We start from the raw sequence: 25372 nt of genomic DNA on the forward strand, positions 1-25372 counted from the left end.
GCAGACAGCAGGTGCAAAGCCACAGCAAAGGTCTTCATGCAAGCACCAAAAAGTCCCCCACCAGCGTCCCTCCCCAGTACCTCAGGCCCACGCACCAAACGACCGCCCCAACCTCTCAAACACCCCGCGCGGGGCTGGCGCACCCAGCTCCAGGTGCCCCAGGGCAGGAGGCCAAGGCCCCGCCGCAGGCTCCTCTTCACAGCCGCCTCCGGGCTCCCGGTGCTGAGGCGGCCCCGACGATGCCCGCAGCACGCCGGGACCAGCGGCGGCGAGCCCGGAGGCGGCGCGTTCCACCCCCGCCGCCCTACCGGCCTCCTCCGGGCCCCACCACGCACGGACACCGGTCCGGGGACACTCCAGGGCCCTCCCAGCCCGCCGAGCCGAGCTCAGCGCCGACACTCACCGCGCTCCAAAACCCTTCACAACGCCGGCGCAAGCATTTAACGCCAGGCGCGTCGCGCTGTTATTACGTCACCAGGCCAACTGGCTCCGCCCCCTCCACCCGCCGTCTCCCCGAGCGGCGGCGGCGAGGGGTTACCCGAGGTGACGCGCATGCGCGCTGGTGGCGGCGCGGCGGCGGCGCGGGGCACTGTGGGTAGTGTAGTCCGGGCCGGGCGGGCCTCGCACCCTCCGGCACCCACCGCGCTGCCGCCGCCGCCGCCGCCGTCCGAGGCCGGGCGGGGCCGGGCCGGGCTGGCGGGGCGGGGCGGGGCGGAGCGGGGGTGCGCCAGCCCGCGGCTCTGCGCGGCGGGGGGGGAGCGGCGGGGCCGCCGGCTGCGGGCGGTGGCGGCGGCTGAAGGGTAACGGCGGCGATGGGCGCTGAGGGGTGAGTGGTGGGGACCGGGGGCGGCCGTGGGGCGGGAGATGCGGGAGATGCGGGGCTGGGGGGCACTGGGATGGCACAGGGGGCACTACTGGGGGCACTGGGGGGCAGTACTAGGGGCACTAGGGGGCAGAGCTGGGGGCACCGGGGGTCAGTATTGGGGAACTGGGGGGCCAAGAAAACAATACTGGGAGCACTGGGGGGCAGTACTGGGGGCACTGGTGGCAGTACTGGGAGCACTGGGACCAGAGGTGCAGTGATGGGGGCACTGGGGGGCAGTACCGGGGCAATGGGGGCAGTACTGGGAGCACTGGGACCAGAGATGCAGTGATGGGGGCACTGAGGGGGCAATACTGGGGCAATGGGGGCATAGGGGACAGTACTGGGGACACTAGCAGTCAGTATTGGGGAGCTGGGGAGCTAGTGGGGCAATGCTGGGGACACTGGGGAGGAAGGAGGTGAAGCTTTGGGGGCACTTGGCTGGAAATGCAGTGATGGGGGACACTGGGGAGGCAGCACTGGGGCACTGAGGGGCAGGGGCTGGTACTGGGGGAGTCCCTGGGGGCTGAGGTTGCAGCTCTTGGGGGGCAGTGGAGGGGGATGGGCAGTGCTGGGGAGGACCCCAGTGCCCTGGGAAAGGCGGGGAGGGGCACACAGAGCTGTGAGGGGGACCTGCAGCAGGGGTCTGTTTTGGGGTGTCCCCCGGGGTCCCTCTCACTGCAGGAAACCGGATGCTGAGGCAGCCAGAGGGCCGGGGCCAAGGGGGGCAGGCTGCCACACTTGGGCTTTGGGGGGGGTCTGGAGGGCTGCAGGAGGGGCAGCGCTGGCAGCAGGGTCCCCACGCCTGGGAGATGTCGGGCAGGAGCCGGAGCGGGGGGCGGGGAAGAGCGCTGGGGACGGTTTGGCCGCCGTGGCAGCCGGGAGGGAACGTCGGCGGCTTTCACCGGGAGAGCGAGCGGCGAACGGAGCCGCACGACGAGAAGCCGAGTGGGCCCCTGGTGCTGATGTTGTTGTCTGTGTCTCTTGTTCTGTGTCGTTTCCAGCTGATCGGTAAAGATGGAAAGAGGGAGAGGAGGAGGAGGAGGAAGGAACCTGGGAGGCTCTGGCTTGCACAGGAGCATTTATTCCCAGTCCCAGCAGTACCAGTACCCGGCCTCCTCGCAGGGGGGCTGCATGGAGATCCAGGAGCTGGCCTCCAAGAGGGTGGACATCCAGAAGAAGCGGTTTTATCTGGACGTGAAACAGAGCTCCCGAGGCCGCTTCCTGAAAATCGCCGAGGTCTGGATAGGAAGGGGCAGGCAGGACAACATCAGGAAGAGCAAACTGACCCTCTCCCTGTCGGTAGCTGCGGAGCTGAAGGACTGCTTGGGGGACTTCATCGAGCACTACGCCCACCTGGGGCTGAAAGGGGGTCCCGGCCACCGGCACGAGCACAGCGATGACAAAGAGCAGCATCCCCGGAGGAGGCAGCAGCACCCGCCGCCTTCGCCTCCGGCGTCCGTGGGCTCCGAAGAGCACCCCCATAGCGTCCTCAAAACGGAGTACATTGAGAGGGACAACCGCAAGTATTACCTGGACCTGAAGGAGAACCAGCGCGGCCGCTTCTTGCGGATTAGGCAAACCGTGAGCCGGGGACCTGGCGTGATGGGTTATTTCGGCCACGGCTTGGGACAGGAGCAGACGATCGTCCTCCCGGCGCAAGGGATGATCGAGTTCAGGGATGCTTTGGTCCAGCTGATCGAAGAGTACGGCGAGGGGGACATAGAGGATCGCAGAGGGGGAGGCGACGACCCCCCGGAGCTCCCCGAGGGCACCTCATTCCGGGTGGACAACAAGCGCTTCTACTTCGACGTGGGATCCAACAGGTACGGCATCTTCCTGAAGGTAAGTGAGGTGAGGCCGCCCTACCGTAACACCATCACAGTGCCCTACAAAGCGTGGACACGGTTCGGGGAAAATTTTATCAAGTATGAAGAAGAAATGAGGAGGATTTACAACAGCCATAAAGAAAAAAGAATGGATGCCAGAGGGGACAGTGGTGAAGAGCAAGAGGGTCTCGAATAGAGCGCGTTGGACTGGCCGTCTGGTAAAAGATAACAAAACAAAACAAGCAGAAATCGGTGAGAGGGACTGACTTGTAGTAATTTAAACCCACCCCTTTTTTTAAATTTTTTTTGTAAAGTCCTTTTTCCGGTAGTTCTGGCTAACTCCAGTACGTAATGTTATCTGGTTATCACGTTAAATGATGCCCAAAACATCTCTGTATGTCTTTTGAAAGTACCAACCTCCCGAGTCTGTATGAGTCAGCCGCTTCGAGTGTTGAAGACTCTGGAAGTACACGTATCAGCACAAAAAAAATCCGGCACTCTGACCTTTAAATAGTCCAGATAAGGCTTGTGTTGCACTTCAACGTGATACGAAAAGAGACCCAAACCAAACCTTGTGCTGACGTGTATCGATTTCTGCTTATGACGGGTTTTTGGGACTGAATTCTGCCTGTGCTCGGTGAAAAGGCTGAGCGGTGTAGCCACGGGGCATGTACAACAAAAATCATCTCTGTGCGATTTGCTGGTATGTGTCTGAGGAGAGGGAGAGGTTTTGAAACTGGCGTCTGCTGGTTGCTGAGTCTGAGACGATGATTCTGCGTGGGTAAAACCTCGATGACTGGTCAGACCTTCAAAAAGTGCTGATAAAGAGCGGAAAACCGGTTATTTATTTAGTACTTTTGGGCTGACCTGAGTATCCCAGGAGGGCAAAGTTCTGCTTGAGTGCTAAGCCTTCAAAATTAATGGTGATGAATAATAACCCACTCCTCATCTAAGTGTTCTGCCCATGCAAGGCCGATGAGTTTATTTTTGTTTTAATGCATTCATCTGAAATTCAGAAGGTATTTTTGTACTGGGGGTGTTGTGGGTTCCAGCTGTGGAGCGGGTGCTCGGAGGGACGGCCGCGACGGGGCTCCGGGCTCCTCTCCCGGTTGTGAGACGGACGCGGTCGCGATGTTCCCTCACGCCAGGAAAACGCCGGGCGTGTTCCTCCTCCCGCCGTGGAAAAGAAAAGCCCTTTGGGGGGTTTGGTGCATCGCTGAATTTGTCTAAAAAGGCATCTCTCTCGTACTTCCCCGCAGCGCGGTTCGGAAGCCGTGGTTACCGCCGCCTTGTGTTTCCCGTCTTGTTGATTTGACAGGCGTTGTTTTTCGGAGATAACGCCGGTGCCCACCCTCACCCCCTCCCGCCGCTCACAGCGGGGCCGGCAGCGCGCGGTTCCGTTCCCGGTGTCCCCCATGAGGTTTCGGTGCCATCCCGCTGAATCCCTCATCACGTAAATTCTGCACCTGGCGATATAAGTTCTCTGCCTGGAGGGAGAATGTATACAATTACCTGTTTAGGAGACTGAGGAAAGATGTGGAAAATTCTTTGTCATTTCTTAAGAACTGGATATTATAATGCGATGGAGCTTTTCCAGCCTTTGGGCAACCAGCTCGTTTCCCTCTGAAACGAGCAGGATTTTTATTCAGCGCCAGGTTCTCCCGATAACCTGATACCCCGCTTTGAAAGGTTTTTCCTGCAGTACGCATTACGGGATCCAATCAGATATTTATGATCAATTGTATTGGGTTTTTGTAGAGCGGCCTAGCATGCACGTGGCCCGGCTGTTTTCCCATCCAACCATTACCTGGTTCTTATTTTAAATCTGTTGAGAAATTCATCTCCAAGCAGACTGTTGATCGCTCTTGGTCTGGACCCGCCTGCACACTGCACGGCCGTGCTTCATCCGAACCGTGGTACCTGGTAATGCCATTAACCGTAACGAGAAGAGTTGGGGAGGCAGGGGTGGGAACCAAGAGGGTAATCTGGACTGTAGTTTGGGTACTAAAAATACTCGATCTGTTTTAACTTAAAAAAAAAAAAAAAAAAGAAAAAAAAATAGAAGCTTGCACCAAAGTCACCAAAGAACCTTTAGGAAAATGTTACGATTGTGACAGGAAGTAAGAAAGTTAATTTCACTGTTTTAGGTGATTCCCCCTTTAGGCAACACCACACGTAGCAGTCAGAGCAACCGAGGCGCTGGCCTCGGGTCACAAAGCCCCGTCCGTTTCTGGGCAGATCGCCCCTTTGGGGCCTTTCGCAACTCTCGGAGAGATTTTCCGCTCCACCCTCAAACCGCTCGGGGACCCTGATGGACCAGCTGGAGGTTCAAGGGGCTCCCGGTTCATCCTCGCCCCTGGGGCTTTGGTCCCTGTGGTTTTAACAGGTCAATTAAATTAAAAAAATAATAGTAACTCTACATCCTATTATTGGTGTGAAACCGGAATTTAGGGAATGAGTCCTTGATGCGAGCGCATCGCTGACTGCTGCTGCCCGTCACTGTGCCTGGAGTGAAAATTCACTTGTGTCCAACAAACCGGAGCTATGAATGTACAAACTTTTCACGCTCGCCTTCCCCTTCGTGTTTCCTCCCCGTCCTCCCCATCCCGGCCGCCTTTGCCTCAAAGGCTCGGGAAAGCTCCTGCGTTGGCATTCGCCCGAGATAACCGCGTGTGGTGTCCGCGATCACGCCTTCCCCGCGGCCCCCTAGTCTTGGTGAGGAAAATACTTGCGACGGGCAAAGAGATTGGAAAGGGATATTTTCTTCACCGTTTTGAAAGAAAAGAAAAAAAGAAGTGCAATGGCTTTTTTGATTGCTGCCCGCTCGGCGTTTTGGCCGAAGAGCGGTGCAGCGCAGCCTGGCTCCAGCTTAGGCTGCCAGCAGCGTGCGTTTAAAGCGTTGGTGTTTTGAATAATCTTTTATCCTGTGTTAATTAATTGGCCTTCCGATGGCGTTAGTTTATTGTAAGTACCCCCCAGGAATCGCTGCTGGCGTCCCGCCGGATCCGCAGACGCGGTTGTTCCCCGGCACGGGACGCACCTGCGGATCCGCACCCGCATCGGCGTCTTCACGGCGGCGGCCGACGGGCGAACCGCCGGCGACGGGATCCTGGGAAGCGCCGGTGTTTGCAGACCTTGTCGTTGGAGGGTGATGCAGGCTGGGAACGTAGCAATGCAAGGCGGGGACGTTGAGATTCGGAAACGGGTTCCGCGTCGTTGTATGTGTTGGGCAGCGCTCTTCGGCTGCTGCTGCGCGAAGGGCCCGGCGAGGTGCCCTGGGAGCGCTGAGTCCTGCGCGTGTTTTAAACGTTCGTTCCCGGTGCCCCGGAACTGCCGTGTCCCTTAAACTTGAGCAAACACAAGCTTATTTGCACTAGAAAGAACGGCCAAAAACAATCCTTAGGAGGACAGGGTGGACAGCACCAGTCTGAACCTCTTTTTCTGTTTTTCTCATGAGAGAATTCCCTGTGAAAAGCCCTCACCTCTATTTCAAAAATTGTATGGTCCCGGCAGAAAGTCTGTCCATTCAATAATTAAATCATAATGCACTTTATATTGTGTAAATAATAGACTAGGAGCACACGTCTGCTCCCGCTCTGGTAGGGGGATGCTTCGCTCATGCGGAAAGAAGCCGTCTCCTATTCTAAGGATCCTCTCAAACCACCAAGAGTGGGATTGTTGGGTTTTTGTCATTATTTTCCAGTTTGGATTTGCAGAGCTGCTGAGCACCCCCAGCTCCGCCGTCGCTGCGGCTCCTTGACCCCTCTGCAAACCGAGTCCCCAGCTCCGCCGTCGCTGCGGCTCCTCGACCCCTCTGCAAATCGAGTCCCCAGCTCCGCCGTCGCTGCGGCTCCTCGACCCCTCTGCAAACCGAGTCCCCAGCTCCGCCGTCGCTGCGGCTCCTCGACCCCGCTGCAAACCGAGTCCCCAGCTCCGCCGTCGCTGTGGCTCCTCGACCCCTCTGCAAACCGAGTCCCCAGCTCCGCCGTCGCTGCGGCTCCTCGACCCCTCTGCAAATCGAGTCCCCAGCTCCGCCGTCGCTGCGGCTCCTCGACCCCTCTGCAAATCGAGGCCCCAGCTCCACCGTCGAGGCTTCAGCCCAAATTTTCCACATAGAACCTCGACAAGGCCAAGTTCGGCAGCACCCGTGTGCTGGGGCGGTCCCTAAAAGAGCTGATCCGGGTAGGGGATCCCCTGCCTTGCCGCCGGGGGGGTTGTGTTGAGTCCAGCCCATCGAGCCGGCTTTCTCGTTAAGGTACGGAGGCCGGGGTGCACTAACGAAGGGTCGGTGCAGCGAGGGCGACCCGCTGGGCGACCCGTCTTGGTGACGGGCTTTACCCAGCGAGAAGCTGCAGTGGCTGTTGGTAATTTACTCGTTGTCGTAAGTGTTTCTTATCTGTATCCGATATATACCAATTCATATTCACATATAGGCATTAATGTATTTATGTGAGTATATCGTAGCCTGAAGTAGCTCGTAGCAAAATAATCTTATTTATCTCAAGTACGCGGTCTAGAGAAGGGGCAGTTTTCTCCTACTACCGGTCTGGATAAAGGCGATATTCCACCCAGAGCTGGTTATGTGCGGTTGATCGCGGTATTTTTAGGGTTTCTGCCTTTAAGCGCTGTTGTTCTGTAGGTTTTTGGCAAGGTTGTGAGGGAAAACTGAGGCAGAAGAAGGCAAAACTTCCTCGGAGGCATCACTGAGCTGGGGGTGAGCAGGAGCTGCGGGTGAGCAGGAGCTGCGGGTGCCGCGTTTCGGTGCCGTTTCACCGTCCCCTGGCTCCGCAGACCTGTACTGTCACGTTCGTAAAGCCCAGGTACTAAAAACCCCATCCTTTATACAAAAAATAACCCCCAAGCAATTACAAAAATCAGTGTCGGCACGCTTTCTTTTCCTGCTAAAGACATCATTATAATGACCGCGTCGTTTTTGTTTTCTCTATATCCTACTGAAGTGAGCTGAACTGGCGGGGAAGGGGGTTGGCAGTGGTTATGACCCCTACTGCTCGCCTGGCTCGTGACCCTTTTATCAAGCATTGTCATTTTTATAGCAGAAAAAAACGTTTATTATCGTGTATTTTTATTGGGCGGATTTTGCACTAGGTCAAAAATTAATGAATAAGCAGTTTTAATCCCACGGCATCCCTGCGTTTTGCTGTGCGTACATTATATTTAGATACAATTTATAAAATAGTTCTTAAAGACAAGCATACCTCGCATTGAATTTTCTGTGCTGTTTCCCTCCAAAATTAAAATGCCCTTTATTTTTAATTACTGCGATGTCTAAAGTTCACCTTTCCCCTCCTGCCTTGGCTCTCGGTAGTGGTGAAAGCTGTGTGGTCTCGGTTGCCCTCCTGCAGTTCGCTGCTGCTTCGCCCATCGGGGCTGCGGGTGTTTTGGGGTCTTCCAGTGCTGCCCCAAAATGGCCACATTCTGTTGTGAGCACCAGGAAAAAAGCCCCTGCCGGGGGTCAAGGTGGTTTGGGACTCAGGTGTTTTGGAAAAGCTAAAGCCGGCTCGTTTGCCGCTCTGTTCCTCCAAAATCCGCAGAAGCTTTCACGGGCTGACACCGATTCTTCTTCCCAACCTCTTGTGGCGCCCGTGTCCAGTTCCCCGCCCACACCTCCTAAAGGCAACGATATTTTATGACAAAATATCGCGGTAAAATAAAATATCAGGAACTCCTGACAGATGACATGGAGTAAAAAATTAGTTCTCCAGAAATGTCAAAACGTGAGTTGAGGTTTTAGGAGCCGGCCATCGTTTTGGCATTTCTGTGACGGACGTAATTAGATTGCTCCTTCCCCGCGCCGAGGCGTCGTGTGGGATGTACGTGTACGTTAACTTCTCGAAAGGTATAAGCTGGATTCACCGTCTGGCTTTTTCTGCTGGTTGGGTGCGTTTTGTGCCTGTGCTGTATCCACAAGTACCGGCCGAGCCGCCACGTCCCTGACTGCCGCCCCAATCAAACCCTCATTAACACCTTGCTAATTCATCTTCCTGTCCGATGGGCTACCTCAAACCGCGAGTCGAAAAGGCACGTTCCATCCTTGAGGTGTTTGCGAGCCGTCCTGCACACCGGTGTTTGGCGGGGTGGATGACGGCTCCTGGCGGAGCTGCTGGTTGGAAATTTCTGAACAGCGTTGGGGGCAATCCAGCCCGTGGGCAGAGCCAGTTTGAGCGGAGCTGTTTCTTCGTCTTGGTAATTTGCCAGGCGGAGATTAATTGGAGGAAAGACGGCCCATCGAGTCGGATGATGGGAGACGGCTGAAGGTAAAACCGTCTGCCCAGCCCCGCCAAGCGCAGTGCTGATACAGCACCTATGGATTTACGAGTGTATGACACACAAATTAACGTAGAGAGATGGGAGAGAGGAATATTTTAAAAATACATATGCATATCTATATTAAAAATAGCATTTTTTTCCCGTTTCAAATAAGTCCTTAGTTTTCGAGACGCTGTGATTTTAGCTGTCGTCTTTCCCGTTTTCCCTGTCAGAGGTGTCCGATGTGCAATAGGAGCAGGGAGAGAGCGCACTGTACCGCTCGCGTTCAGTCTTTACGCTACACATTGCCTGCAACCGAATCTGCATTTCCAAACAGCGGCCGGCACGTGCGATGAAAGGCCGGGCTTAACCTCCGGCCCTTACACGGATTCCATCTGGTTCCAAGCGCCTGTTGGCAGGAGGTGGAGGGAGAGCGGGGCTAAAACTGGAGATGAGCGCTTCCCAGCCGGGCACAGGAACCAAAAGGCAGGAGGGGGCGGAGGATTCGTGCTCCGGGGACTCTCTGAGCACGGCGATGGTTTGATCCGCAACGCATTGTGTCCACGGGGCAGCTGCGCTTTGCAGAAGAAAAGGATCAGTGGAGGCTGGAGGGGATCAGAGGGATCAGAGGACGGGCCGCCTGGGAAAGGGGCTTTCAAGAACCAAACTCCGCGCCCGTCTTCGGCCAGGGATTCGTGTCATTTTCAACAAGGCTCGTTGCAGATGGTCACTGCTTGTCGCGCCTCCGTTTTCCCGCGCTGTGGTACCCTGAGGTCTGATGTACAGCAGCGGTGATGTTAACGGGTGCCGAAAGCTGCGCTGGAGTGAGGGAAGTGCCCTAATAACTGCAAGAACTCTGGAAAATCTGTCAGCATCTCAAGCTGGCTCTCCTGATAGCAAGGGCTGGATACCTGTGGCTTTATTCTGCCCGTGCCGCTGCTCCCCGCTGATAAAACGGGGCGAACGCTGCCTCCCCACCTCGAGGGGCTGTGATGAGTTCATTTGGCGTTACAGTTTTTGTGATGTTCTGATGCTGATTGATCCTGATGGTCCCTGAAAGCAAAATAAGAAGAAATCTGGTGTGGAACATACTGAGTAGATAGTACGCGGTGTTTGGAAGGTATGCATAGGTAAGGCTTGGATTACATAGAGAGTGACGAATGAAAAAGAAACATGTACGCTAGAGGAGGAAGGAAAGTTGGAAGAGATTGCGTAATTAAGCTCTCTATACAGTCGTAATTAAGGTTGCACGTATAAACTTTACTTCTGGCACTTGCTCACCTTCAATTGCTCAATTTTCCAGCTGTTTTTTCTCTGCTGTTTTGCGTAAGGCTGTACTGGTGTCTCGACTTATTGAAAACACGCTGGGTTGCTCCATAAATTTGGGGTTCGATCCTGAAGGGAGTCTCGCAAGCCTTGCCAGGACTCCTGCACCTCCAGCTTTCCTCCAAGGGTGCGTTTCAAGGTCCGCACAACGAAAAAGCTTCTATATTCTTCCCAAGCTGAACAACCTGGAAAAGCCACCTCTACAGAGTCTCCGGTGCTGGGTATTCCCCCCTCCCCACCGCGCTCGCCCTCAGGCCCTTTTCCTGCTGCCCACCCCTGTTTTGTGTTTTGTTTCCCCAGCTTCCATCTGGTTCTGTCACATTTTGCCTTGTAGGCGAGAGGCCGTGCTCTCCAGGGGAGTTACCGAAACAGCTTGTTCCCGTCCTCGCTGCAGCCCTTTTACATAATTAAAGGCTGTTGTCAGGTCTCTTCTGCATCCTTTTCTAAGCAAATACAAAGCCTTCCACCCAGGGTAATTTTTAGCCCTCGTCGTGTTCTTGTTGCTTTCTGATCAGTCCGTCTTCTTCTTGAACCCAGAATTAAAGAATCCAAAATCGGGAGACGTACTTTGGCTGCGGTCTTACCAGCTTCAAAGTGCAAGGATTGCAGTCAACACCAGGTTTTGTGCCTCCAGTATTCTGGATTTTGACACGGGGTCTTGCATTATCCTGACCGAGCTGCACCTCATCTCAGATTCCTCCTTGAGTTTGCCAAGATCGTTCTCAGTTCTAACGCTGTATCGTCTGCAAGGTGGATAATTCTGGTCCGTCATCACATCATTGATTCAAGTACGGAAGAGGGCGGGATCCTCGTTGGGATCCACTTGGTACGTCCTTCCAGATTGGCTGGGATACCGATCAAACAGGCTGACTGTGGAAATCACCACCCGTTCTTCCTTGAGGCTGTGAGTTTTTTCCAGCTGCTGATTTCTACTTCTCTCCGCTTTCCTCGGTAGGCTCTATAGAATCTAAACAGCCATTCTTGCTCTTGTTTAGGAGTTTTAGAAAATCTGGGCTATTAATATACCAGGGCACACATTTTCCACAAAGCTTGGCAATAGAAATCTTTGCGGTGCGTGGTGGGGCTGCAGAATCCTGTCTCTCATTCGTGCCTCCGCTTCTTTCTGAATAGGACCTAGAAAAAATAGCCCATCAACACGCATCCTCCTAAAGATTAAATATTCTTCTAAATACTGAGTATCACGGCACCCTGCCTCTCCTCACAAAAGAAGCACGAACAAGATACCTGTTCAAATGCAAACGTCAAGAATTCATCGAGTGACAATATAAGCTCCCTGAGCCGGTTTGTTTGGAGATCTGGGCTTTCCCTTTCCACATCTCCAAGGACTGTCACAGAGAAGTGTTCTCGTCATGCAGTAATGTCCATAGTCACCAAATGTTTAACTACATTGTTGTGTCTAAACTGGCGTTTCTCTCTGCATATTCTGCTTCTCCCGTTTCTCTCCTGACGTGGATGTTCGTGCTCGTGCCCCATCTTTCCCCCCTCGCGTTACATTTCTGGGCTTCCTGATTTTCTGCAGCGCTCGTTCTGCATGGCCGTGACTCGCCTCTCACAAATGTGGATCTTAAAGCAAAACTGGCAGCATTTGAATTTTGGTTTTCCGTGATCCTTCCAGCAGTGAAACACTCAGAGAGGGAGAGCTCCTTCTGCGTTAAACCACTCAGAGCATCACGTCATTATCGGGACCTGAAGAGCAAAATAACAACCTGGCGTTTGAGCAGCATTTCCGATGGACAAGGCGCGATTGTGAGTTTCCTAAGTTTGGCCAGGAGAGGTGTTTCGGAATCTTGCCGCGGATCATCTCAGCGTGCTGAGGGTGATAAGTCCCCAGCGCTGCCCTGCGTGGGAGACGGAGCCAGGTCGTGCCTGCGGTGCCGTCCCACATCAGTGAGACACTCGGTGTTTGCATTGACTGCATCAAAACCCCTGGGGTTCTTTGGGGTTTGTTTTTATTTTCTTTTCCAACTCCAGAAGCTCCAGTTGCTCTGAAAGTGAATGGGATTTTCCTTTCTACGGCAAGGCAGTCTGACAATTCGCCATCAGTGTAACGACGAGTTCCTCCCGCTCCGTGCAGGCTGCCACACCGCGCTCTCATCGCTCCACACGGACATCCAGCACCTTCCAGAAGCGCCTTTAAGCGTCTGACTCATCCGCCACGCCACAGCGACTCTTTCTTCCCTCCCCTTCCGAGGGGGAGGTTGAACGTGCCAACATCAAACTGGTATTTTAGCAGAAGTTAATTACCCCGCTGTTCTGTGCTAATGAAGCGCATCACTTGCCAGCAGCTGCACATCCCCATGGCTTCGCAGCACAGGAGCAAAACAGGGGGCTCCAGGGGGGGCAAAATTGGGGGTTTGCGTCGCTCCCACCGCCCGGCAGGTCAGCGGTGTTGGACAGGAGCGCTCGTGTCTCTGGAGTTTCCCCTCTGCCCGGTGCTGCTGCTGAGTTTTGCTCTGGGCGCAGCCATGCGCAGTTTGCTCTGCAGCCATGCAGCTGGGAACGGCCTGATGGCAACAGACTCTTTGTTCCCCAAAAGGCTCGCGGGGGAACGCGGGGCCACAGACAGCCCGTACATTCAGCCGGTGGAGCAGTTCCCGGGTTCACTGGAGCTCCACGCACGGTCCGCAGGTGAATCGCCGCCTGAGGAGCGTCCACCATCGCGGCTGCTGCTTTTCCTCCAGAGTTTTGGACGCGCACAAGGTCTTTATAGCGCTGATCAGAAGAGGTAGTTGCGAAGGAACTGAGCCACCTCCAGCAATGGTCTGTTTGCCGAGACGCCAACAAACCCCGAGCAGAGTTTGAGAACTGCAGCACTGTGCTGTTCCCATTTTTTGATGATTTTTTCCCAGCTATGTGTTGCAGCAGGGATGAGCAGAGCCCGTTGATAACCAAGAACATCCTCAAGCTGACTTAATCCATGCCAAACGCTTTTCTTCTCTCTTCGCCTTTCCTGGGGGTACAGGATTATCCCGGGGAGTCCTTCGGTCCGAAAGGGATTTTGGGGCAGACTGCCCTGTTTCTCCAAGCTCTGATGCGATCCCAGGAGACGAACTCAACCCTACAACCTTTTCTGATTAAGCTGTTTATGCTTCTAGCTTCTCAGTGCTCTCTGGCAAGTGAATTTCATCAACTGGTTTCAATTCAACATGTCCATCTTCCGTTCCACCCACCCCTAATCATCAAAATTCATTTTGCTGTCAAGTTCTCCAAAGCTGTAGCATCTCCCTTCTTGATGTGATCACTTTTCTCTCTGAGATACAGAAGGTTTTGCTGGACCCTTCCCGAAGGTTCCGTGCCCATCGCTGTATAATTAGTGGTGAAATTGTTTAATTTGAGCATTTTTAATAATCCCTCCCGTGCTGGTAAAATTAGGGAAGGTTTTTTGGCACGAACACTTGATTATAAGGCTGAGAATAGGCACCGCGTTTGAGAGGGTGAACTACGCCTCGTGCCTCTTAGCTCAGAGCGTACCCGTTACACTGCCACTTTATCTCTTGCAGCGCGGGCAGCAGCACCTGCAGACGTTTGCTCAGCTCCGTGTGCAGGGACGTTTTACCCCCGCTTTGCTCTCAGGGCTGGTTGTGACCACTAAGAGTGGTTACCCGTCTGGCTCCTGTCTCATGGCCCAAAAGCCCTAAATTGGGGTTTTCCTGAGTTTACCACCTTTCTTTTTTTGAACCCTTTCTTATGAACCTCTCTGAGAGGTTGTGCAATGCCCAAAGGATCCTCGGTTCCCTCCATCCCCGTGCGTTTCTAACCGCTGTGGCCGCGATAGGACAGAAGGGTGTGTAACCGGTTTTATTCTCCCCCGGCGTCTGTTTTCCCCGTGTGTGTTCTGATCTGCTTTGCCCTTCGCCACCCCCGTTCTGCAGCTCCGCTCTGCTCCTGCAGCCACAGGCGGGCGGTGGAGCTCCGGTTGGTGTTCAGTGCAGGCTTGGGGTGATCCCGCAGCCAGGAGCAGTTATTTAACCACACGGCCATTCGTCCCCTCTGTCATCGTTCCCCTGGGCTGCACAAGCCAGTTACCTGGGGCAGATTTGGTCACAGAATCATGGAATCGCTTTGGTTGGAAGAGCCCCTCAAGATCATTGAGTCCAACCATAGCCCACCCGTGGCACTGCCCCGTGTCCTGAGAACCTCATGTCCGTCTGTCCAGCCCTCCAGGGCTGGTGACTCCAGCACTGCCCTGGGCAGCCTGTTCCAATGCCCCACAGCCCTTTGGGGAAGAAATTGTTCCCCAGATCCAACCTCAACCTCCCTGGCTCAACTTGAGGCCATCATGCTCTTGTTGTAGATGACCCATTTCCTCCTACCAGCTACCGTGCAACATCCCAGTTGTGGTCAACATGTGGCAGCTTCCCCAGGGACGAGCTTCACTGCATCTGCTGCAAGTGTCTCTCTGAGCTTGGACTCTTGTTTCTCCCCACAACTCGATCCTTTATTTTGTGTAACCTTAATTTTGTTTCACTGAACGCACAAGTTGGCCGCGGTCTGGAATTGCGCATCTCAGGCAGAACATTGCCAGGATTTCACCCTCCCCGGGACATTGAAAGTGGTTGCAGAATAATTAGTCGCTTTCTTTTTCTCTGCGTGCATAACAACAAGGTGCTTCCACATCAGTTTGGGGATCAATCCGTGGGTTTGGTGTGGGTGTGCAAATCCAGGTGGGTGGGATGAGTGTACCCACAGCAAAGGTGGGACCGAGATGTCGAGATAAGAGCTGTGCCTCTGCCAAGTCTTCCATCTCTTTCACAGTTCTGCGCTAGCTGCGCTTGTGTTATCTCAAGGAAGGCATCTTACAGAGACTTTTCTTTCAAAAACAGTCACTTTATTCGGCAGTGAATGTTTTGTGCTGCTGTGCGCCCACCTGAGCAAACCCACCGTCCACAGGGTAAGGCTGACATGGTGCCCGCTTACCCCTCCCTTCAAACTGCTCTTCTCACCTCTTTTCTGCCCTCGGACACCCCCTCTGCAGTAGGGAGAGCCTCCCTGAATGCGCTCAGCGCTTTCATTTGCAGCCCACAGCCTCGGCGCTTTGCAGCAGCAGCCCACGGCTTCTGAAGGCTTCTTGCCGTTCCTGAGAGGATCCAAGAACGGGGAGGGACCGCAGCTCCGAGCCTGGCAGAGACACAGCCTTCTTTTGCCGCCTAACCCAGAAAGGAGGAGACGTCACCTCCAAAATATTCCTGCAAGCCCCCACAAATAGAGGAACGGCGTGTTCTGGAGAGCACGGGGGTTGGTCCTTGGGGTGGCCTGGTCTACCCTGCGTTGTCTGCCTCCAGACCTCCCAAGACAGGCTCTTCAGTGCCCTCCAGAGAGATGCCACCTTCTCTGTGCCGCGGGAGGAGATGGAGAAAGCACCCATCTTCTCAACCTCCTTGGGCTCTCGACAACGTGAGGTTCGTTCCCCTCCATCCCGCAGCCCTTGAGCTGTTGCACGAAGCCCTGGAGCTGCTTCTCCGGTTGTGCCGACCCCTTCCCCGTGGTGGGGCTGAAGATGCTGTGCAGAAGGAGGCCAAGCGTGGGCAATACGTGGGTATTTCTGCTTGCCACAGCCTAAACATCAGCCTTCTCCAGGCTTCCAAGGGCTTCCCGCCTTTCTAGCTCATTTTCTAGACAAATTAAAATCGGTAGTTTTGTCCCAGCCATACCTGGAGAGCTCTCTCTTGCCAGTGAAGGAATTTTTTCCCTCTCCCTTGAATTTTGTCTGCACGCAGAAATTCGTGTGAAATGAGCGTCGTGATGTGGGGAGCGGGGAGGGCAGAACAGAGCGTTCCTCTGGATAGGGCTTGATGCGATTTACAGCAGCTTGCGGAAGATTGGCTGGAAGGTAAACTGATTTGGGCTAAAAAAGCTGGTGCTGTTAAACTGTGTTAGTGATTCTTTAGTAGATGGTCCAAAATAGCTTTTTGGTGACCTCTGACATACAGAAAAGATAACCACATTTTTGATCTCAGATTGAAGAAGCAATTTGTGCTGGAAGAAAACTTCGGTTCTTTAGAAACCATCTCGGGATGGCGTTTGCTGTCAGGAACATTGCGTGGGGAACGTAAAGCAAACAAAGCAGGAATCGCGGGTGTGAATCCACACGAGGTGGGTTCACGGAGCGCTGCCGCGTGAACTCGGGCTGGATTCCAGCCCTGATCCTCCCTCCCGGCCGCACAAAGACGGGAAATGTGCGATAGCCGCCGCGTGTTGAGCTGGTGGCCGCATTTTGGGGGCCATCCTTGGTCACCGGCTGTTGTCTAGGATGCTGTTGTCTTGGATGCAGGAAAGAAAACCGTATTTCTGGTTCAATTTCAAATTAGGGGGCTGTTTTCTGCCAAGCCGCCCCCCCTGCCGCTTCAACTGTGCGTTATTCTCCTTTTCTTTCCACCGGTCCTGTTACGCACCGCTCAACAGCTGCCGCATTTAATCCCAGAAGCTGTAGCTGGTAGCGAGCAAAGTGATCTCCATATAACCTCTCTCGTGCTCATAAGTGTGCATTATGAAGCTTAACCGACGGTAATAAAATGTTTTGCTTTCAACGCGCGGTCCCCGCGGCCCAATGTTCCCGTCTTCGGGCCCCGTGGTTGTGGCAGCGTGATGGATCCGAGTTCTGCTGCTGCCCCCCAGGAGCGCCGCTCGTAATTGTGGACGGGGCACCGCTGTCTGGCAATGCATGCGGAGCCCAGCGAGGACAGGCGGGGACAACGAGCAGAGCCTCGCGGGGCTGCTGGGGGCATCCCCAGGGGTTCATAGAGGCCCCCGTGAATACATTTGTCATGTACACTTCGCTCCCCTGGACGCGTTTGCGCTTTGGCGAGGATTTCCTCTTGATGGCCAAGGAGGACACTTCTCCGTCAGACGGTCACAGCGCCAGGTGGGGGCGAAGCCCCTTCGAGGGCTGCGGTGACACGCAGGGGAACAGAAACAGAGGCATGTCTGCAACCCGAGGGCTTTTTCATCCCTTTCCCAACAGCTTCATGGCTTTCTACATTGTGAGTTTTTTTCTTTCCTGCGTGCAAAAAAGGGCACTTTTACCTCACCCAGCACGGTGGATATTTTTGTGCAGGGGGCAAAAAGATGCTTCTCGTCCACGTTGAAGTAACCATACAAAAGGCAGAAAGTCTGAAGCCTGTGCATTTGGAATTTCATTCTGTTTTACACATCATTGATGCTTTTATTGAAAGCATCTTTTCCCAATAAATAATTTAAAGGCCGTATGACTTTCCTTCTCTAAACCCAAAGCACGGATTTCAAAGCAGGGAACTCCAAGCGTCCGTGTTGTGGTGCAGCGAGTTACATTAGCCCTACAGCTCGTATTTGTTAAACCAGCTGCGGTTTCCTGACCTTGAAGTCGATAGCATTTGGTTTGGAAGCGGGATTTCCCGGGCAGGGCCCCCCAGAACAGCAGCAGTGCAGCTGTGCACATGCAGCTGTTTGCGAGCAGTGACAACACGGCTTTTTCTGGAGATTGCCATTTTGTGGATCAGCTCCTTCCCAAGCAGCCGCCACGACGACCACGGAAAGATGGATGATTATTCCTTCCCGGAATCGTTCTTCGCTGTGGGGTCTGCTTTTTGTCGTGGTAATTTGCATAGAATTAAAAATGGCCCCACGTTCGGTTCGCGTTGCGCCTTGGATACCGAGCCGTCTCGCATCGCCTTTTCCTCGGCCGCGCGTGGGAGTCGCTTTGTCCACGTTATTTATTCGCGCGGGTACCTGCGGGCTTTAACGCGGCAAAAGCCTCGGCTTCGGGAAAAAAGACATCGCTCCTAATAAACCTCCAATTTAGTTGGGTTTTGGAGGCTGGAAAAGTCGCCAAGAATATTTAGATGAGAGTCTAGTGCTGCAGCTGAAGGAGGGTTTTAGAAATGCCTTGAAAGGCCAGTGCTCAGGCTGCAGGTAAGGCCACGGGCTCACGTGCAGCCTTTTCTCCCAGCAACCTGTGATTCATTTATTGTATTTTTTTAAATATAACAGGGTTGGCAGTCCAGGTGAGGCCAACCCTGCGAGGAGCCCAGGCCAAGGGGCTCTCTCCTGGTGTGTTCTTGGGACAAACTGAAGTGGGAAGAACACAACCTGACATGGAAACATCCTGGTGAGAGCAGTGCGGAAAACTCCTGTGCAACTGGAGGCAGTGCCCTCGCGTCAGATCAGTCACCCTCTGCCACAACCGCTTGCCAAATATGAAATGACCTGGAAAATGAGGAATTGTGCTACTGGAGTTTTCATGCTGGCCGGTTTTCCGTAGATCTGAGGGCTGGGTTTGGTCTCGACGTTGAGGTCAGTGGTACATAAATTAAATGTTACCCGAGTGCCTGCGTACAACAAGTGGTGAGATTTGCCAGTCTTGCGAGATCTCCATAGCCCCTGGGTGCATCCCCTGGCCTCCTGCTTGTTTAAACAGCAGTGGGCACAATAAGTGACCCGGGTTTGTCACTTTTCTTTGTTCCCCTCGGCACATTAGTGTTACCTGCTTCAGAAAAACCATCTCTAGTGTTTGCTCTCTAACAAGGAAAACATTTGCGGCTTTACCTGAAGCACACCCAACACACTCTGCCAGTCCAGCGAGCCAGGAAGTTGGTTTGAAAAAGAGCTTTCTCCATTAAAATAAAGTAAATCATCGCTGGCTCAGACACAGCAGCTGTTCCCTGGTAAAACCGGCGAGTTCATGGCCATGGGAGACACTTGTGTTGCTCGGTCACCTTTTTTTGGCGTGCCTGCCGAAGTATAGCGAGAATGGAAAGTCCAGTTTTCCCCTTTTCTATTTGGCACTTTCATTTTGGGAGAAAATGCCCCAGTTTTGCAAGCACCGAGTGGCTGGAATAGCCCATGGGGCAGCCGTGGGAAGCGCGTGTTGAGAAAAAGGGGGAATGCCTGCGGTGCATTGGGATGAATTCCCATTTTCCAGCCTCTTCCCAGGAGCGCGCTGGTCCGAAGTCCTTCTGCAGAGTGTTTTCCTCCATAGCAATGCCGATGGGACGTTAGGAACGTCAGCGTTCACTAGGCCGCCTTCGTTGTCTTGTCCTCGCGTTAATTGTCCTTTCACTGCCAGGGTGGCGAACAGAACCAAGCCAGCGTAATGCATTATCGGAAAGCTAAAAAATAAACCAAAAAGACAAAGCGAACCACGAATAAATAGGTCAATAGGCTAACTGTGGGATGAAGGGAGGCAGGCTGCAGCGCGACTGCCCTGTGCGGTGCATGGGGAAGCGTCGGCGCAGTTGTTGCAGACGCTGGGCAGGTTTCCAGGCTTGCTATCGCTAGACCTCCAGTATCGTAGTGCGAAGCCTCGTGAATATTCGAGAGACTCGTGGGGTTGGTTTTTTTTGAGTTTGGGTTTTGTTTCTTTTCGTAAGGTGTGTCCACTCGCTTTCTGAATGGGTTTGTAAAGTGCCAGAGTTCTGGAGCTGTTCTGTATCGTAAGCGAAAAGGTGTCAGTCGTTGCTCGTGTGTGTTCACAAGCTGAGCCGTGCCGTCCCGCGTCCCCCGCCGTGCTGTGATTTGAGGCCCTTTTTGGTGTGGCATGTGCAGTTGCAGTGCTGTCTGGTTTCTCATTTCAGCCCCCGGCCCGTGTTCTCCCCGCGTTTTGGACACTGAACCAAACCGATTTGGAAACTAGCACTTTAAGTACTAGTAGTCACTTTGCTTCTGACTGTACTGAGCACTGCACTTTTGTAAGTACTGTTAGCACTGAGTTTTGAACCCTTTATTTCCCCCGCTCTATTTAGCCCCTTAGGCACGTTCTTAATTACTTAGGGGCCATCAAAAGATATTTTTGAGGTGTATGTCACCGCTGTCTGGTGCCTGACTTCCATCCCATACCCGGTAGCGATTTTATACATGAGGGAAGTAAACCCATCGAAGCGTATTTTACACAACGGGACCAACATCTCTGTGACCGACGTCCAGGCAGACGTGGTCGTTGAAAACTTTGGGGTCGTCCAGAGACCCAACCGCATGGCTTTGCAAAACACCAAAGAGAGGAGAAGTCTCAAAAAGGGGTCGGGATGGTGCGAGATGGTCGGGTTTACGCTGGGAATGGCGCAGACCCGCAGCGAGGGGCGCAGGGCAGGGGCTCCGGGTTTCGGTGCGAGACCCTGGTCTGTGTGAGCAGGGGGGCCACGCGACAGCGGAGTTAAAACCGGCCTGAGATGCCGGTGAATCAATAAAAACCGCGCCCAAGCCATTGCAATAAAAGCCGTCATTGTGCCTGTACTGCAAGTGCTGTTGAGATTGAGCGTGGGCTTAAACCGCAAAAGGTGTTTTTAAGTAAAAAAGACTTGGAGAAGATGTAGAAGATGGTGTGAGGAGCTGAGCAGGCCACGTCTTAGGAGGCGATTCAGACGCGTGTGAATTCCTGTACGGATGGAGCTCCCTCGCCAGCAAGAAACCAGCAGCATAGAGTCTGTCCCAACCAGTACACACAGCCCAGTTCTCTAGGATTTAAAATGGGATGGTGATCCCTGGGGTGCAGAACGGTCCAGGTTTTGATGTCCCAAACAGTCCCAATGGTATTTTGCTTCTTTAAAAGCCCCAGTGGGTTTTCCGTGGTGGCAGATAAGTTGTGAGAAGATAGGTGTCTCGGCTTGGCCTGTGGCGATGGAGCGTTCTTCCCGACCAGCTCCGCTTTCGGTGGCTGTTTCGCTGGGGTTCGACGCAATCTTCCTTCTACCATAGACCATCACGGGTCTGGGTATTCAATGGGAACGAAGGTGGTTAAAAACACCGCAAACCCTGACCACAAGTCTTATGCTCTTAGATTCCCTAGCGTTTAATTGAAAAATGGAAATGTAGATAAAATCCAGACCTGTTTCCTTCCTTCTTCCCCCCCAGCCAAATGAACCATGCAGATGCAGCTTTAAAGAAGCGATGTGGCTGCTGTGTCTGACCCCGAGCGGCGGGAGCCGAGCCCCGAACCCCTCGGGGACTCAGCACCCACGTCCCGCTCAGCACCGCGCTGGGGCAAACGGAAAACGGCATTTCCAATGCAGTTCCATCTCCAAACGTTTCCATTTGGAAAATTCACTCCCCCAGCGAGCTCATCGCTCTTGCTAAGCCCTTGGGAATTAAACTCGCGGGAAAGGGGGATGAGGAACAGGTTTGGTTTTGTTTCTTCCCCCCGCAGGTGTAGGTTTTTGCCCTTTGGAGCCGGCGTCTCATCCTCGGGGCACTGAGGATCGAGTGTTCTCTCGTGAGGCCCGAACACGAAGCCTTGCACAGCACCTCTTGCTTTGGAAGGGTTTTTTAGGCAGGAGAAAGCTTTCGTAGGGATTTGTCACTGTTTGAGGTTTCATAGGGCCCACAGGAAGCGCGTTGTAATGGCACACGGGCCATGATTTACCCACCTTTGCTTTTCTCCAAGAGAGACTCTTTAATTCGCCTCGGTAGTTCATCACCCTGAAAGTCTTTTCGGACCCGTGCAAATGCCCTGGAAATGAGTCAAGTGCATTGAAAACCAGTTGTGCATTGCAGGAGGCAGTCGTAAAGCGCGCACGCACCCACGCACCTCTACGTGTGGACGCGTGCACACGGAATATTGATAGATTATTTCCCCAGCTGTTCTTATTTTTTGGGGGGGATGGTTTGGTTTTGGGTTCCCCCCTTCCCAGGATATTCTTAACCAAAAGGTGTTCTAAAGTCATGGCATGAAAACTCCTCAATGTGAATCTGAGTACCTTGTGATGCTAATTAACAGGTTTTTCCTGAAACTTTATGTGATGCTTAATATTTTTCTTAGGAAGTTTCGTTTAATGTTAGATCATTGTTCTGGAGGATGTTGGTCCTACTGGCATTAAACTAATGGAAATAAAATGCATGTGTTACAAGTGTAGAAACGGTGAAGAATTAAGTGTGAACTTACTGTACGATGCTGATTCTGTTTTCAAACAATCTGTTTTGCTGTTCAATAGTTGACATATGGAAATGCCGATGTACTGTAATTTAGCACTTTTCCAATGGACCCTGTTCTCACTATGCCCGAGGGAAGAGGCGATTTTGGCTTGGGGTCATCAGGATTCCTCCTCTGGACTTTTTCTGTGTGTTTCGGCACCAGAATCAGCCAGGGGGAAGCTCAGATTTGAGGTTTTCTCGTGGGTTCGGTGGCCGGCGCGAGGCGGAGGGGACAATTTAGTGTTAACAGGGTGCAAAGTGTGACTTGTCCTGTACTGTACTGAAAGGGTTAATTGGTCAGTGGCTGTATTGTACTGTATGAAAACTCATGAATTGCCTTGTATTATTTCCAATGGACTGTCCCATGTCCCCCGACCCGTCCCCAGGTTTCCCAGCGACGCGTGTGATCTGTCAGGTCCTGCAGACTCTCTGGTGCTAAAACCTTCCCGTATCCGATGGTGCTCCTGCGGACGCTGCGGACAACATGCGCACCCAGAGCTTCAACTCCACCACGTCCTTCTTGTCTGTTTGTATCAAGTCCACACACACACACACGCTCACGAGAAAACAAACAAACATGATAAACTTGAATTTGTTTCGAAGCATCATTGACAATCTAATGTTTTCTATGTCTGCTTTTATTTGGGATGGCCTTTTTTCTAGAAAGCAGCGCGCTGGGAGGGGTCTGGTCCCGTTCGCGCCGTGCTGGGCAGGGGCGGCTGCTCCGGCTGGGCCACTGTTGGTCCATCGGGAGCCAGCGAGGAGGAGGAGCTGCAGGTGCCTTCGTATGAGCCCGACCCTAAAAAGCAGCCACATCCCCCTGACCGCCCCGTCCGTATGTAGGGATGAACCCGCCGCTTCCTTTGTGGCAAGAATCGGCTTTATTGTGAGGATGGAGGCGGAAAATTGGAGTCACGGGGAGCTGCCGAGGGCACCTCCATCTCCTGCAGCATCGCTCGCTGAGGAGCTGCCGCCCGAGCCCGAGGTTTTGGGTGGCACACACGTCGGGCGGCGCGAACAGACCCGTCCCCTCCCGCCCCTCCCCGACGCGAGCTGCTTTTTGGACAAAATAAAATCTGACTATATTTTATATCGATTTGAAAACGAAAGTCTGATATTTACCCCATCCTCAACTGAATTTGCATATTGTTGTTTGCCACGATATTTGTTCTGTCTTCAAATAAATTTGCTTACTTGTGTAGTCTTAACTGTCTGCTCTGATTCCTATAATCGAATTTCTCGCCGCCGCAACGCGACTTCCCAGCGTCTCTCTGGGCGCTTCCCGCGAAGGCGAGAAGATGTGTCTGCCCGGGGGGGAAATCACTGCAGCGATTCGGAATATAAATGTTTCTCTCTCGGTTATCTCGCATTCATCTCCCTGGGGCTTTTCAATTTTACGTCTTCTCTTTATTCCCAGTCTTTCATCAGCAGACCCTGCTGCCCGGTAAGAGCGCAGCAGAGGAGCGCCCGTGCTTCACCCCACTTCATTTGAGAGATGGGCTCACTGCTGCTATGTTTCTGGAGGGTAAGTCGTTTCTGACGGTGGCAGAACGAAGGGATTTACAGCTCCGAGCTCGCCGAAAGCCGTGGGCATCAGGAGCGGGACGCTGGCATCAGTCACCGGCAGGCAGTGCCCTCCAAAGGCTGCCAGACCCATTTGCACCTGCGTTTCCAGGGATGTAATCGAATCAGCCGGTGGGCGGAATAAAAGGAATGAGCCGATATTCCTGATCTGCCTGCGTTTGCAAACAAAACCTCTTGTGATGCTGTCGGGTTCTGAGGGTTCCCCCCTAAAAAAAAAGGCTGGGTTTGGATTTTAAAGGCTGCAGGCTGCTGTAGGAGGGTGCTTTATATTCCCTTAAAAATGTATCTGTAGCCAAAGGGAATATTTCAGGGGAGCCCATACAAGGGCTGGGGCTCTCACCCTTCCCTTCACCACCTGTTAGGACCACAGGGTCCCTTTGCAGGGATTTCTCCCCCTCTCCAGGCACCGTTCCCCCCTCTCTTAGCCTCTTTCCTCCCCTCTGCACTGACGTAAGGATCTCCCTGGCTTTTTCTTCCCAGTTTATGAAGGTTTTGTCGATGTTTCCTGCTCCTCCTTGTGGTACAAGCCTGTGGGGAAGGACGCTGGCACGGGAAGGAGAGAGCAGAGACGAGTCCTGTGGGGAACACGGTACATATGCCTCAAAACGGGGCAGTGGGCGCTGCTCGGTCCCTGGGAGTGCCGAGCATCCGTATATCACCCCAAATAATGCAGATTTGCTTCCCCAGGTGATGTTTTGACAGCCCCCCACCCCGAGGCAGCTCTCCTGGTGCTGCCTCTCCCCGCTTTGGGGGCACCTGGGGACACCTGAGACCCATGTGGTGAGCCCTCTGCCCGCAGAGATGGGGACGGTGTGACCCGGGTAGAAGAACCCCCTGCAGTAAAAGTTACAGAGGGACTCGTTCCTCTCGCTGCCCATCTACCAGGTGCTGAGGAACCACAGGAAAATCCACCGCTGCAAAATGAGAAGGAGCGTGGGTTTCGCCTTATCCCAGCGCTGCTAAGTTCTCCCCTGCAATGCCACAAACACGGGGAATTCGGTCAAAAATAGCCTTCTGCAAAGAAATGACAAATAGAACATGCAGGTGTATGCGAATGGCTCTGAGGAGGCAGATTTTCTGGGTGCTGAAATGGCAGATGATGGGCAATCTTTAAGAATAGCTACCAAAAAAAACCCCACCAAATACATATATATATACATATATATATATATATATGTATATATATATGACTCCCTTTACTTTCTTAAACGTATTTTCAGTTGGAAAGCTCACTTTGGTGATCTTTAATTTTCTCCTTCACCTCAGGGCGAAGTCCACAAGCCTGGCTGCTTTATCCGGTGGGGATGAAGGCAGAAGAACGCGCGCAGCCCGGGTGCCTGAAGTGAGATACGCAGCTTTTCCATGCCCAGGAAATCAACACTGTGGGGACTTCGCTGGCTTATCTTACTCTGCTAAAAATCTCCAGAAAGTTTCCCACTGCTGATCTCCTAAAATCCTGGTCCCCGCTTCCTGGGGCATTGAACCCGGGAGTATGCAGCACTCCAGGCTGGAATGATTGTTAATATTTGTGTTAATTAATGCCGTGCTGTATTCAGGACATCATGGTACACGTGCTCTATCTTTGATCGCATAAAATTAAACCCAT

At 53.3% G+C, this 25372-nt stretch overlaps 2 protein-coding genes across 6 annotated transcripts in view; one reads left to right on the forward strand and one right to left on the reverse strand.

Annotated features, from left to right (window-relative positions):
• The window catches only part of WRN (WRN RecQ like helicase), a 36135-nt gene extending 35675 nt beyond the window's left edge, over positions 1-460 (reverse strand). For 3 of the 5 annotated variants that reach the window (XM_065837661.2, XM_065837660.2, XM_071808282.1), the window contains exon 1: positions 404-460. The gene's annotated coding sequence lies outside the window, so the exon portion shown is untranslated. Of the gene's footprint in view, positions 1-95; positions 240-403 lie in introns of those variants that run through there. The other 2 variants (XM_071808280.1, XM_071808279.1) reach the window with 2 other exon arrangements.
• A 303-nt stretch (positions 461-763) lies between these two features.
• On the forward strand, positions 764-23390 carry PURG (purine rich element binding protein G). Its single transcript, XM_065837470.2, has 2 exons — positions 764-826; positions 1867-23390. Exon 2 carries the CDS (start codon positions 1880-1882, stop codon positions 2885-2887), a length of 1008 nt encoding a protein of 335 aa, XP_065693542.1. The 5' UTR covers positions 764-826; positions 1867-1879; the 3' UTR covers positions 2888-23390.
• The last annotated feature ends 1982 nt before the right edge of the window (positions 23391-25372 follow it).

This window comes from Patagioenas fasciata, chromosome 4 (genome assembly GCF_037038585.1).
Source record: "Patagioenas fasciata isolate bPatFas1 chromosome 4, bPatFas1.hap1, whole genome shotgun sequence".
Classification (NCBI taxonomy): domain Eukaryota; kingdom Metazoa; phylum Chordata; class Aves; order Columbiformes; family Columbidae; genus Patagioenas; species Patagioenas fasciata.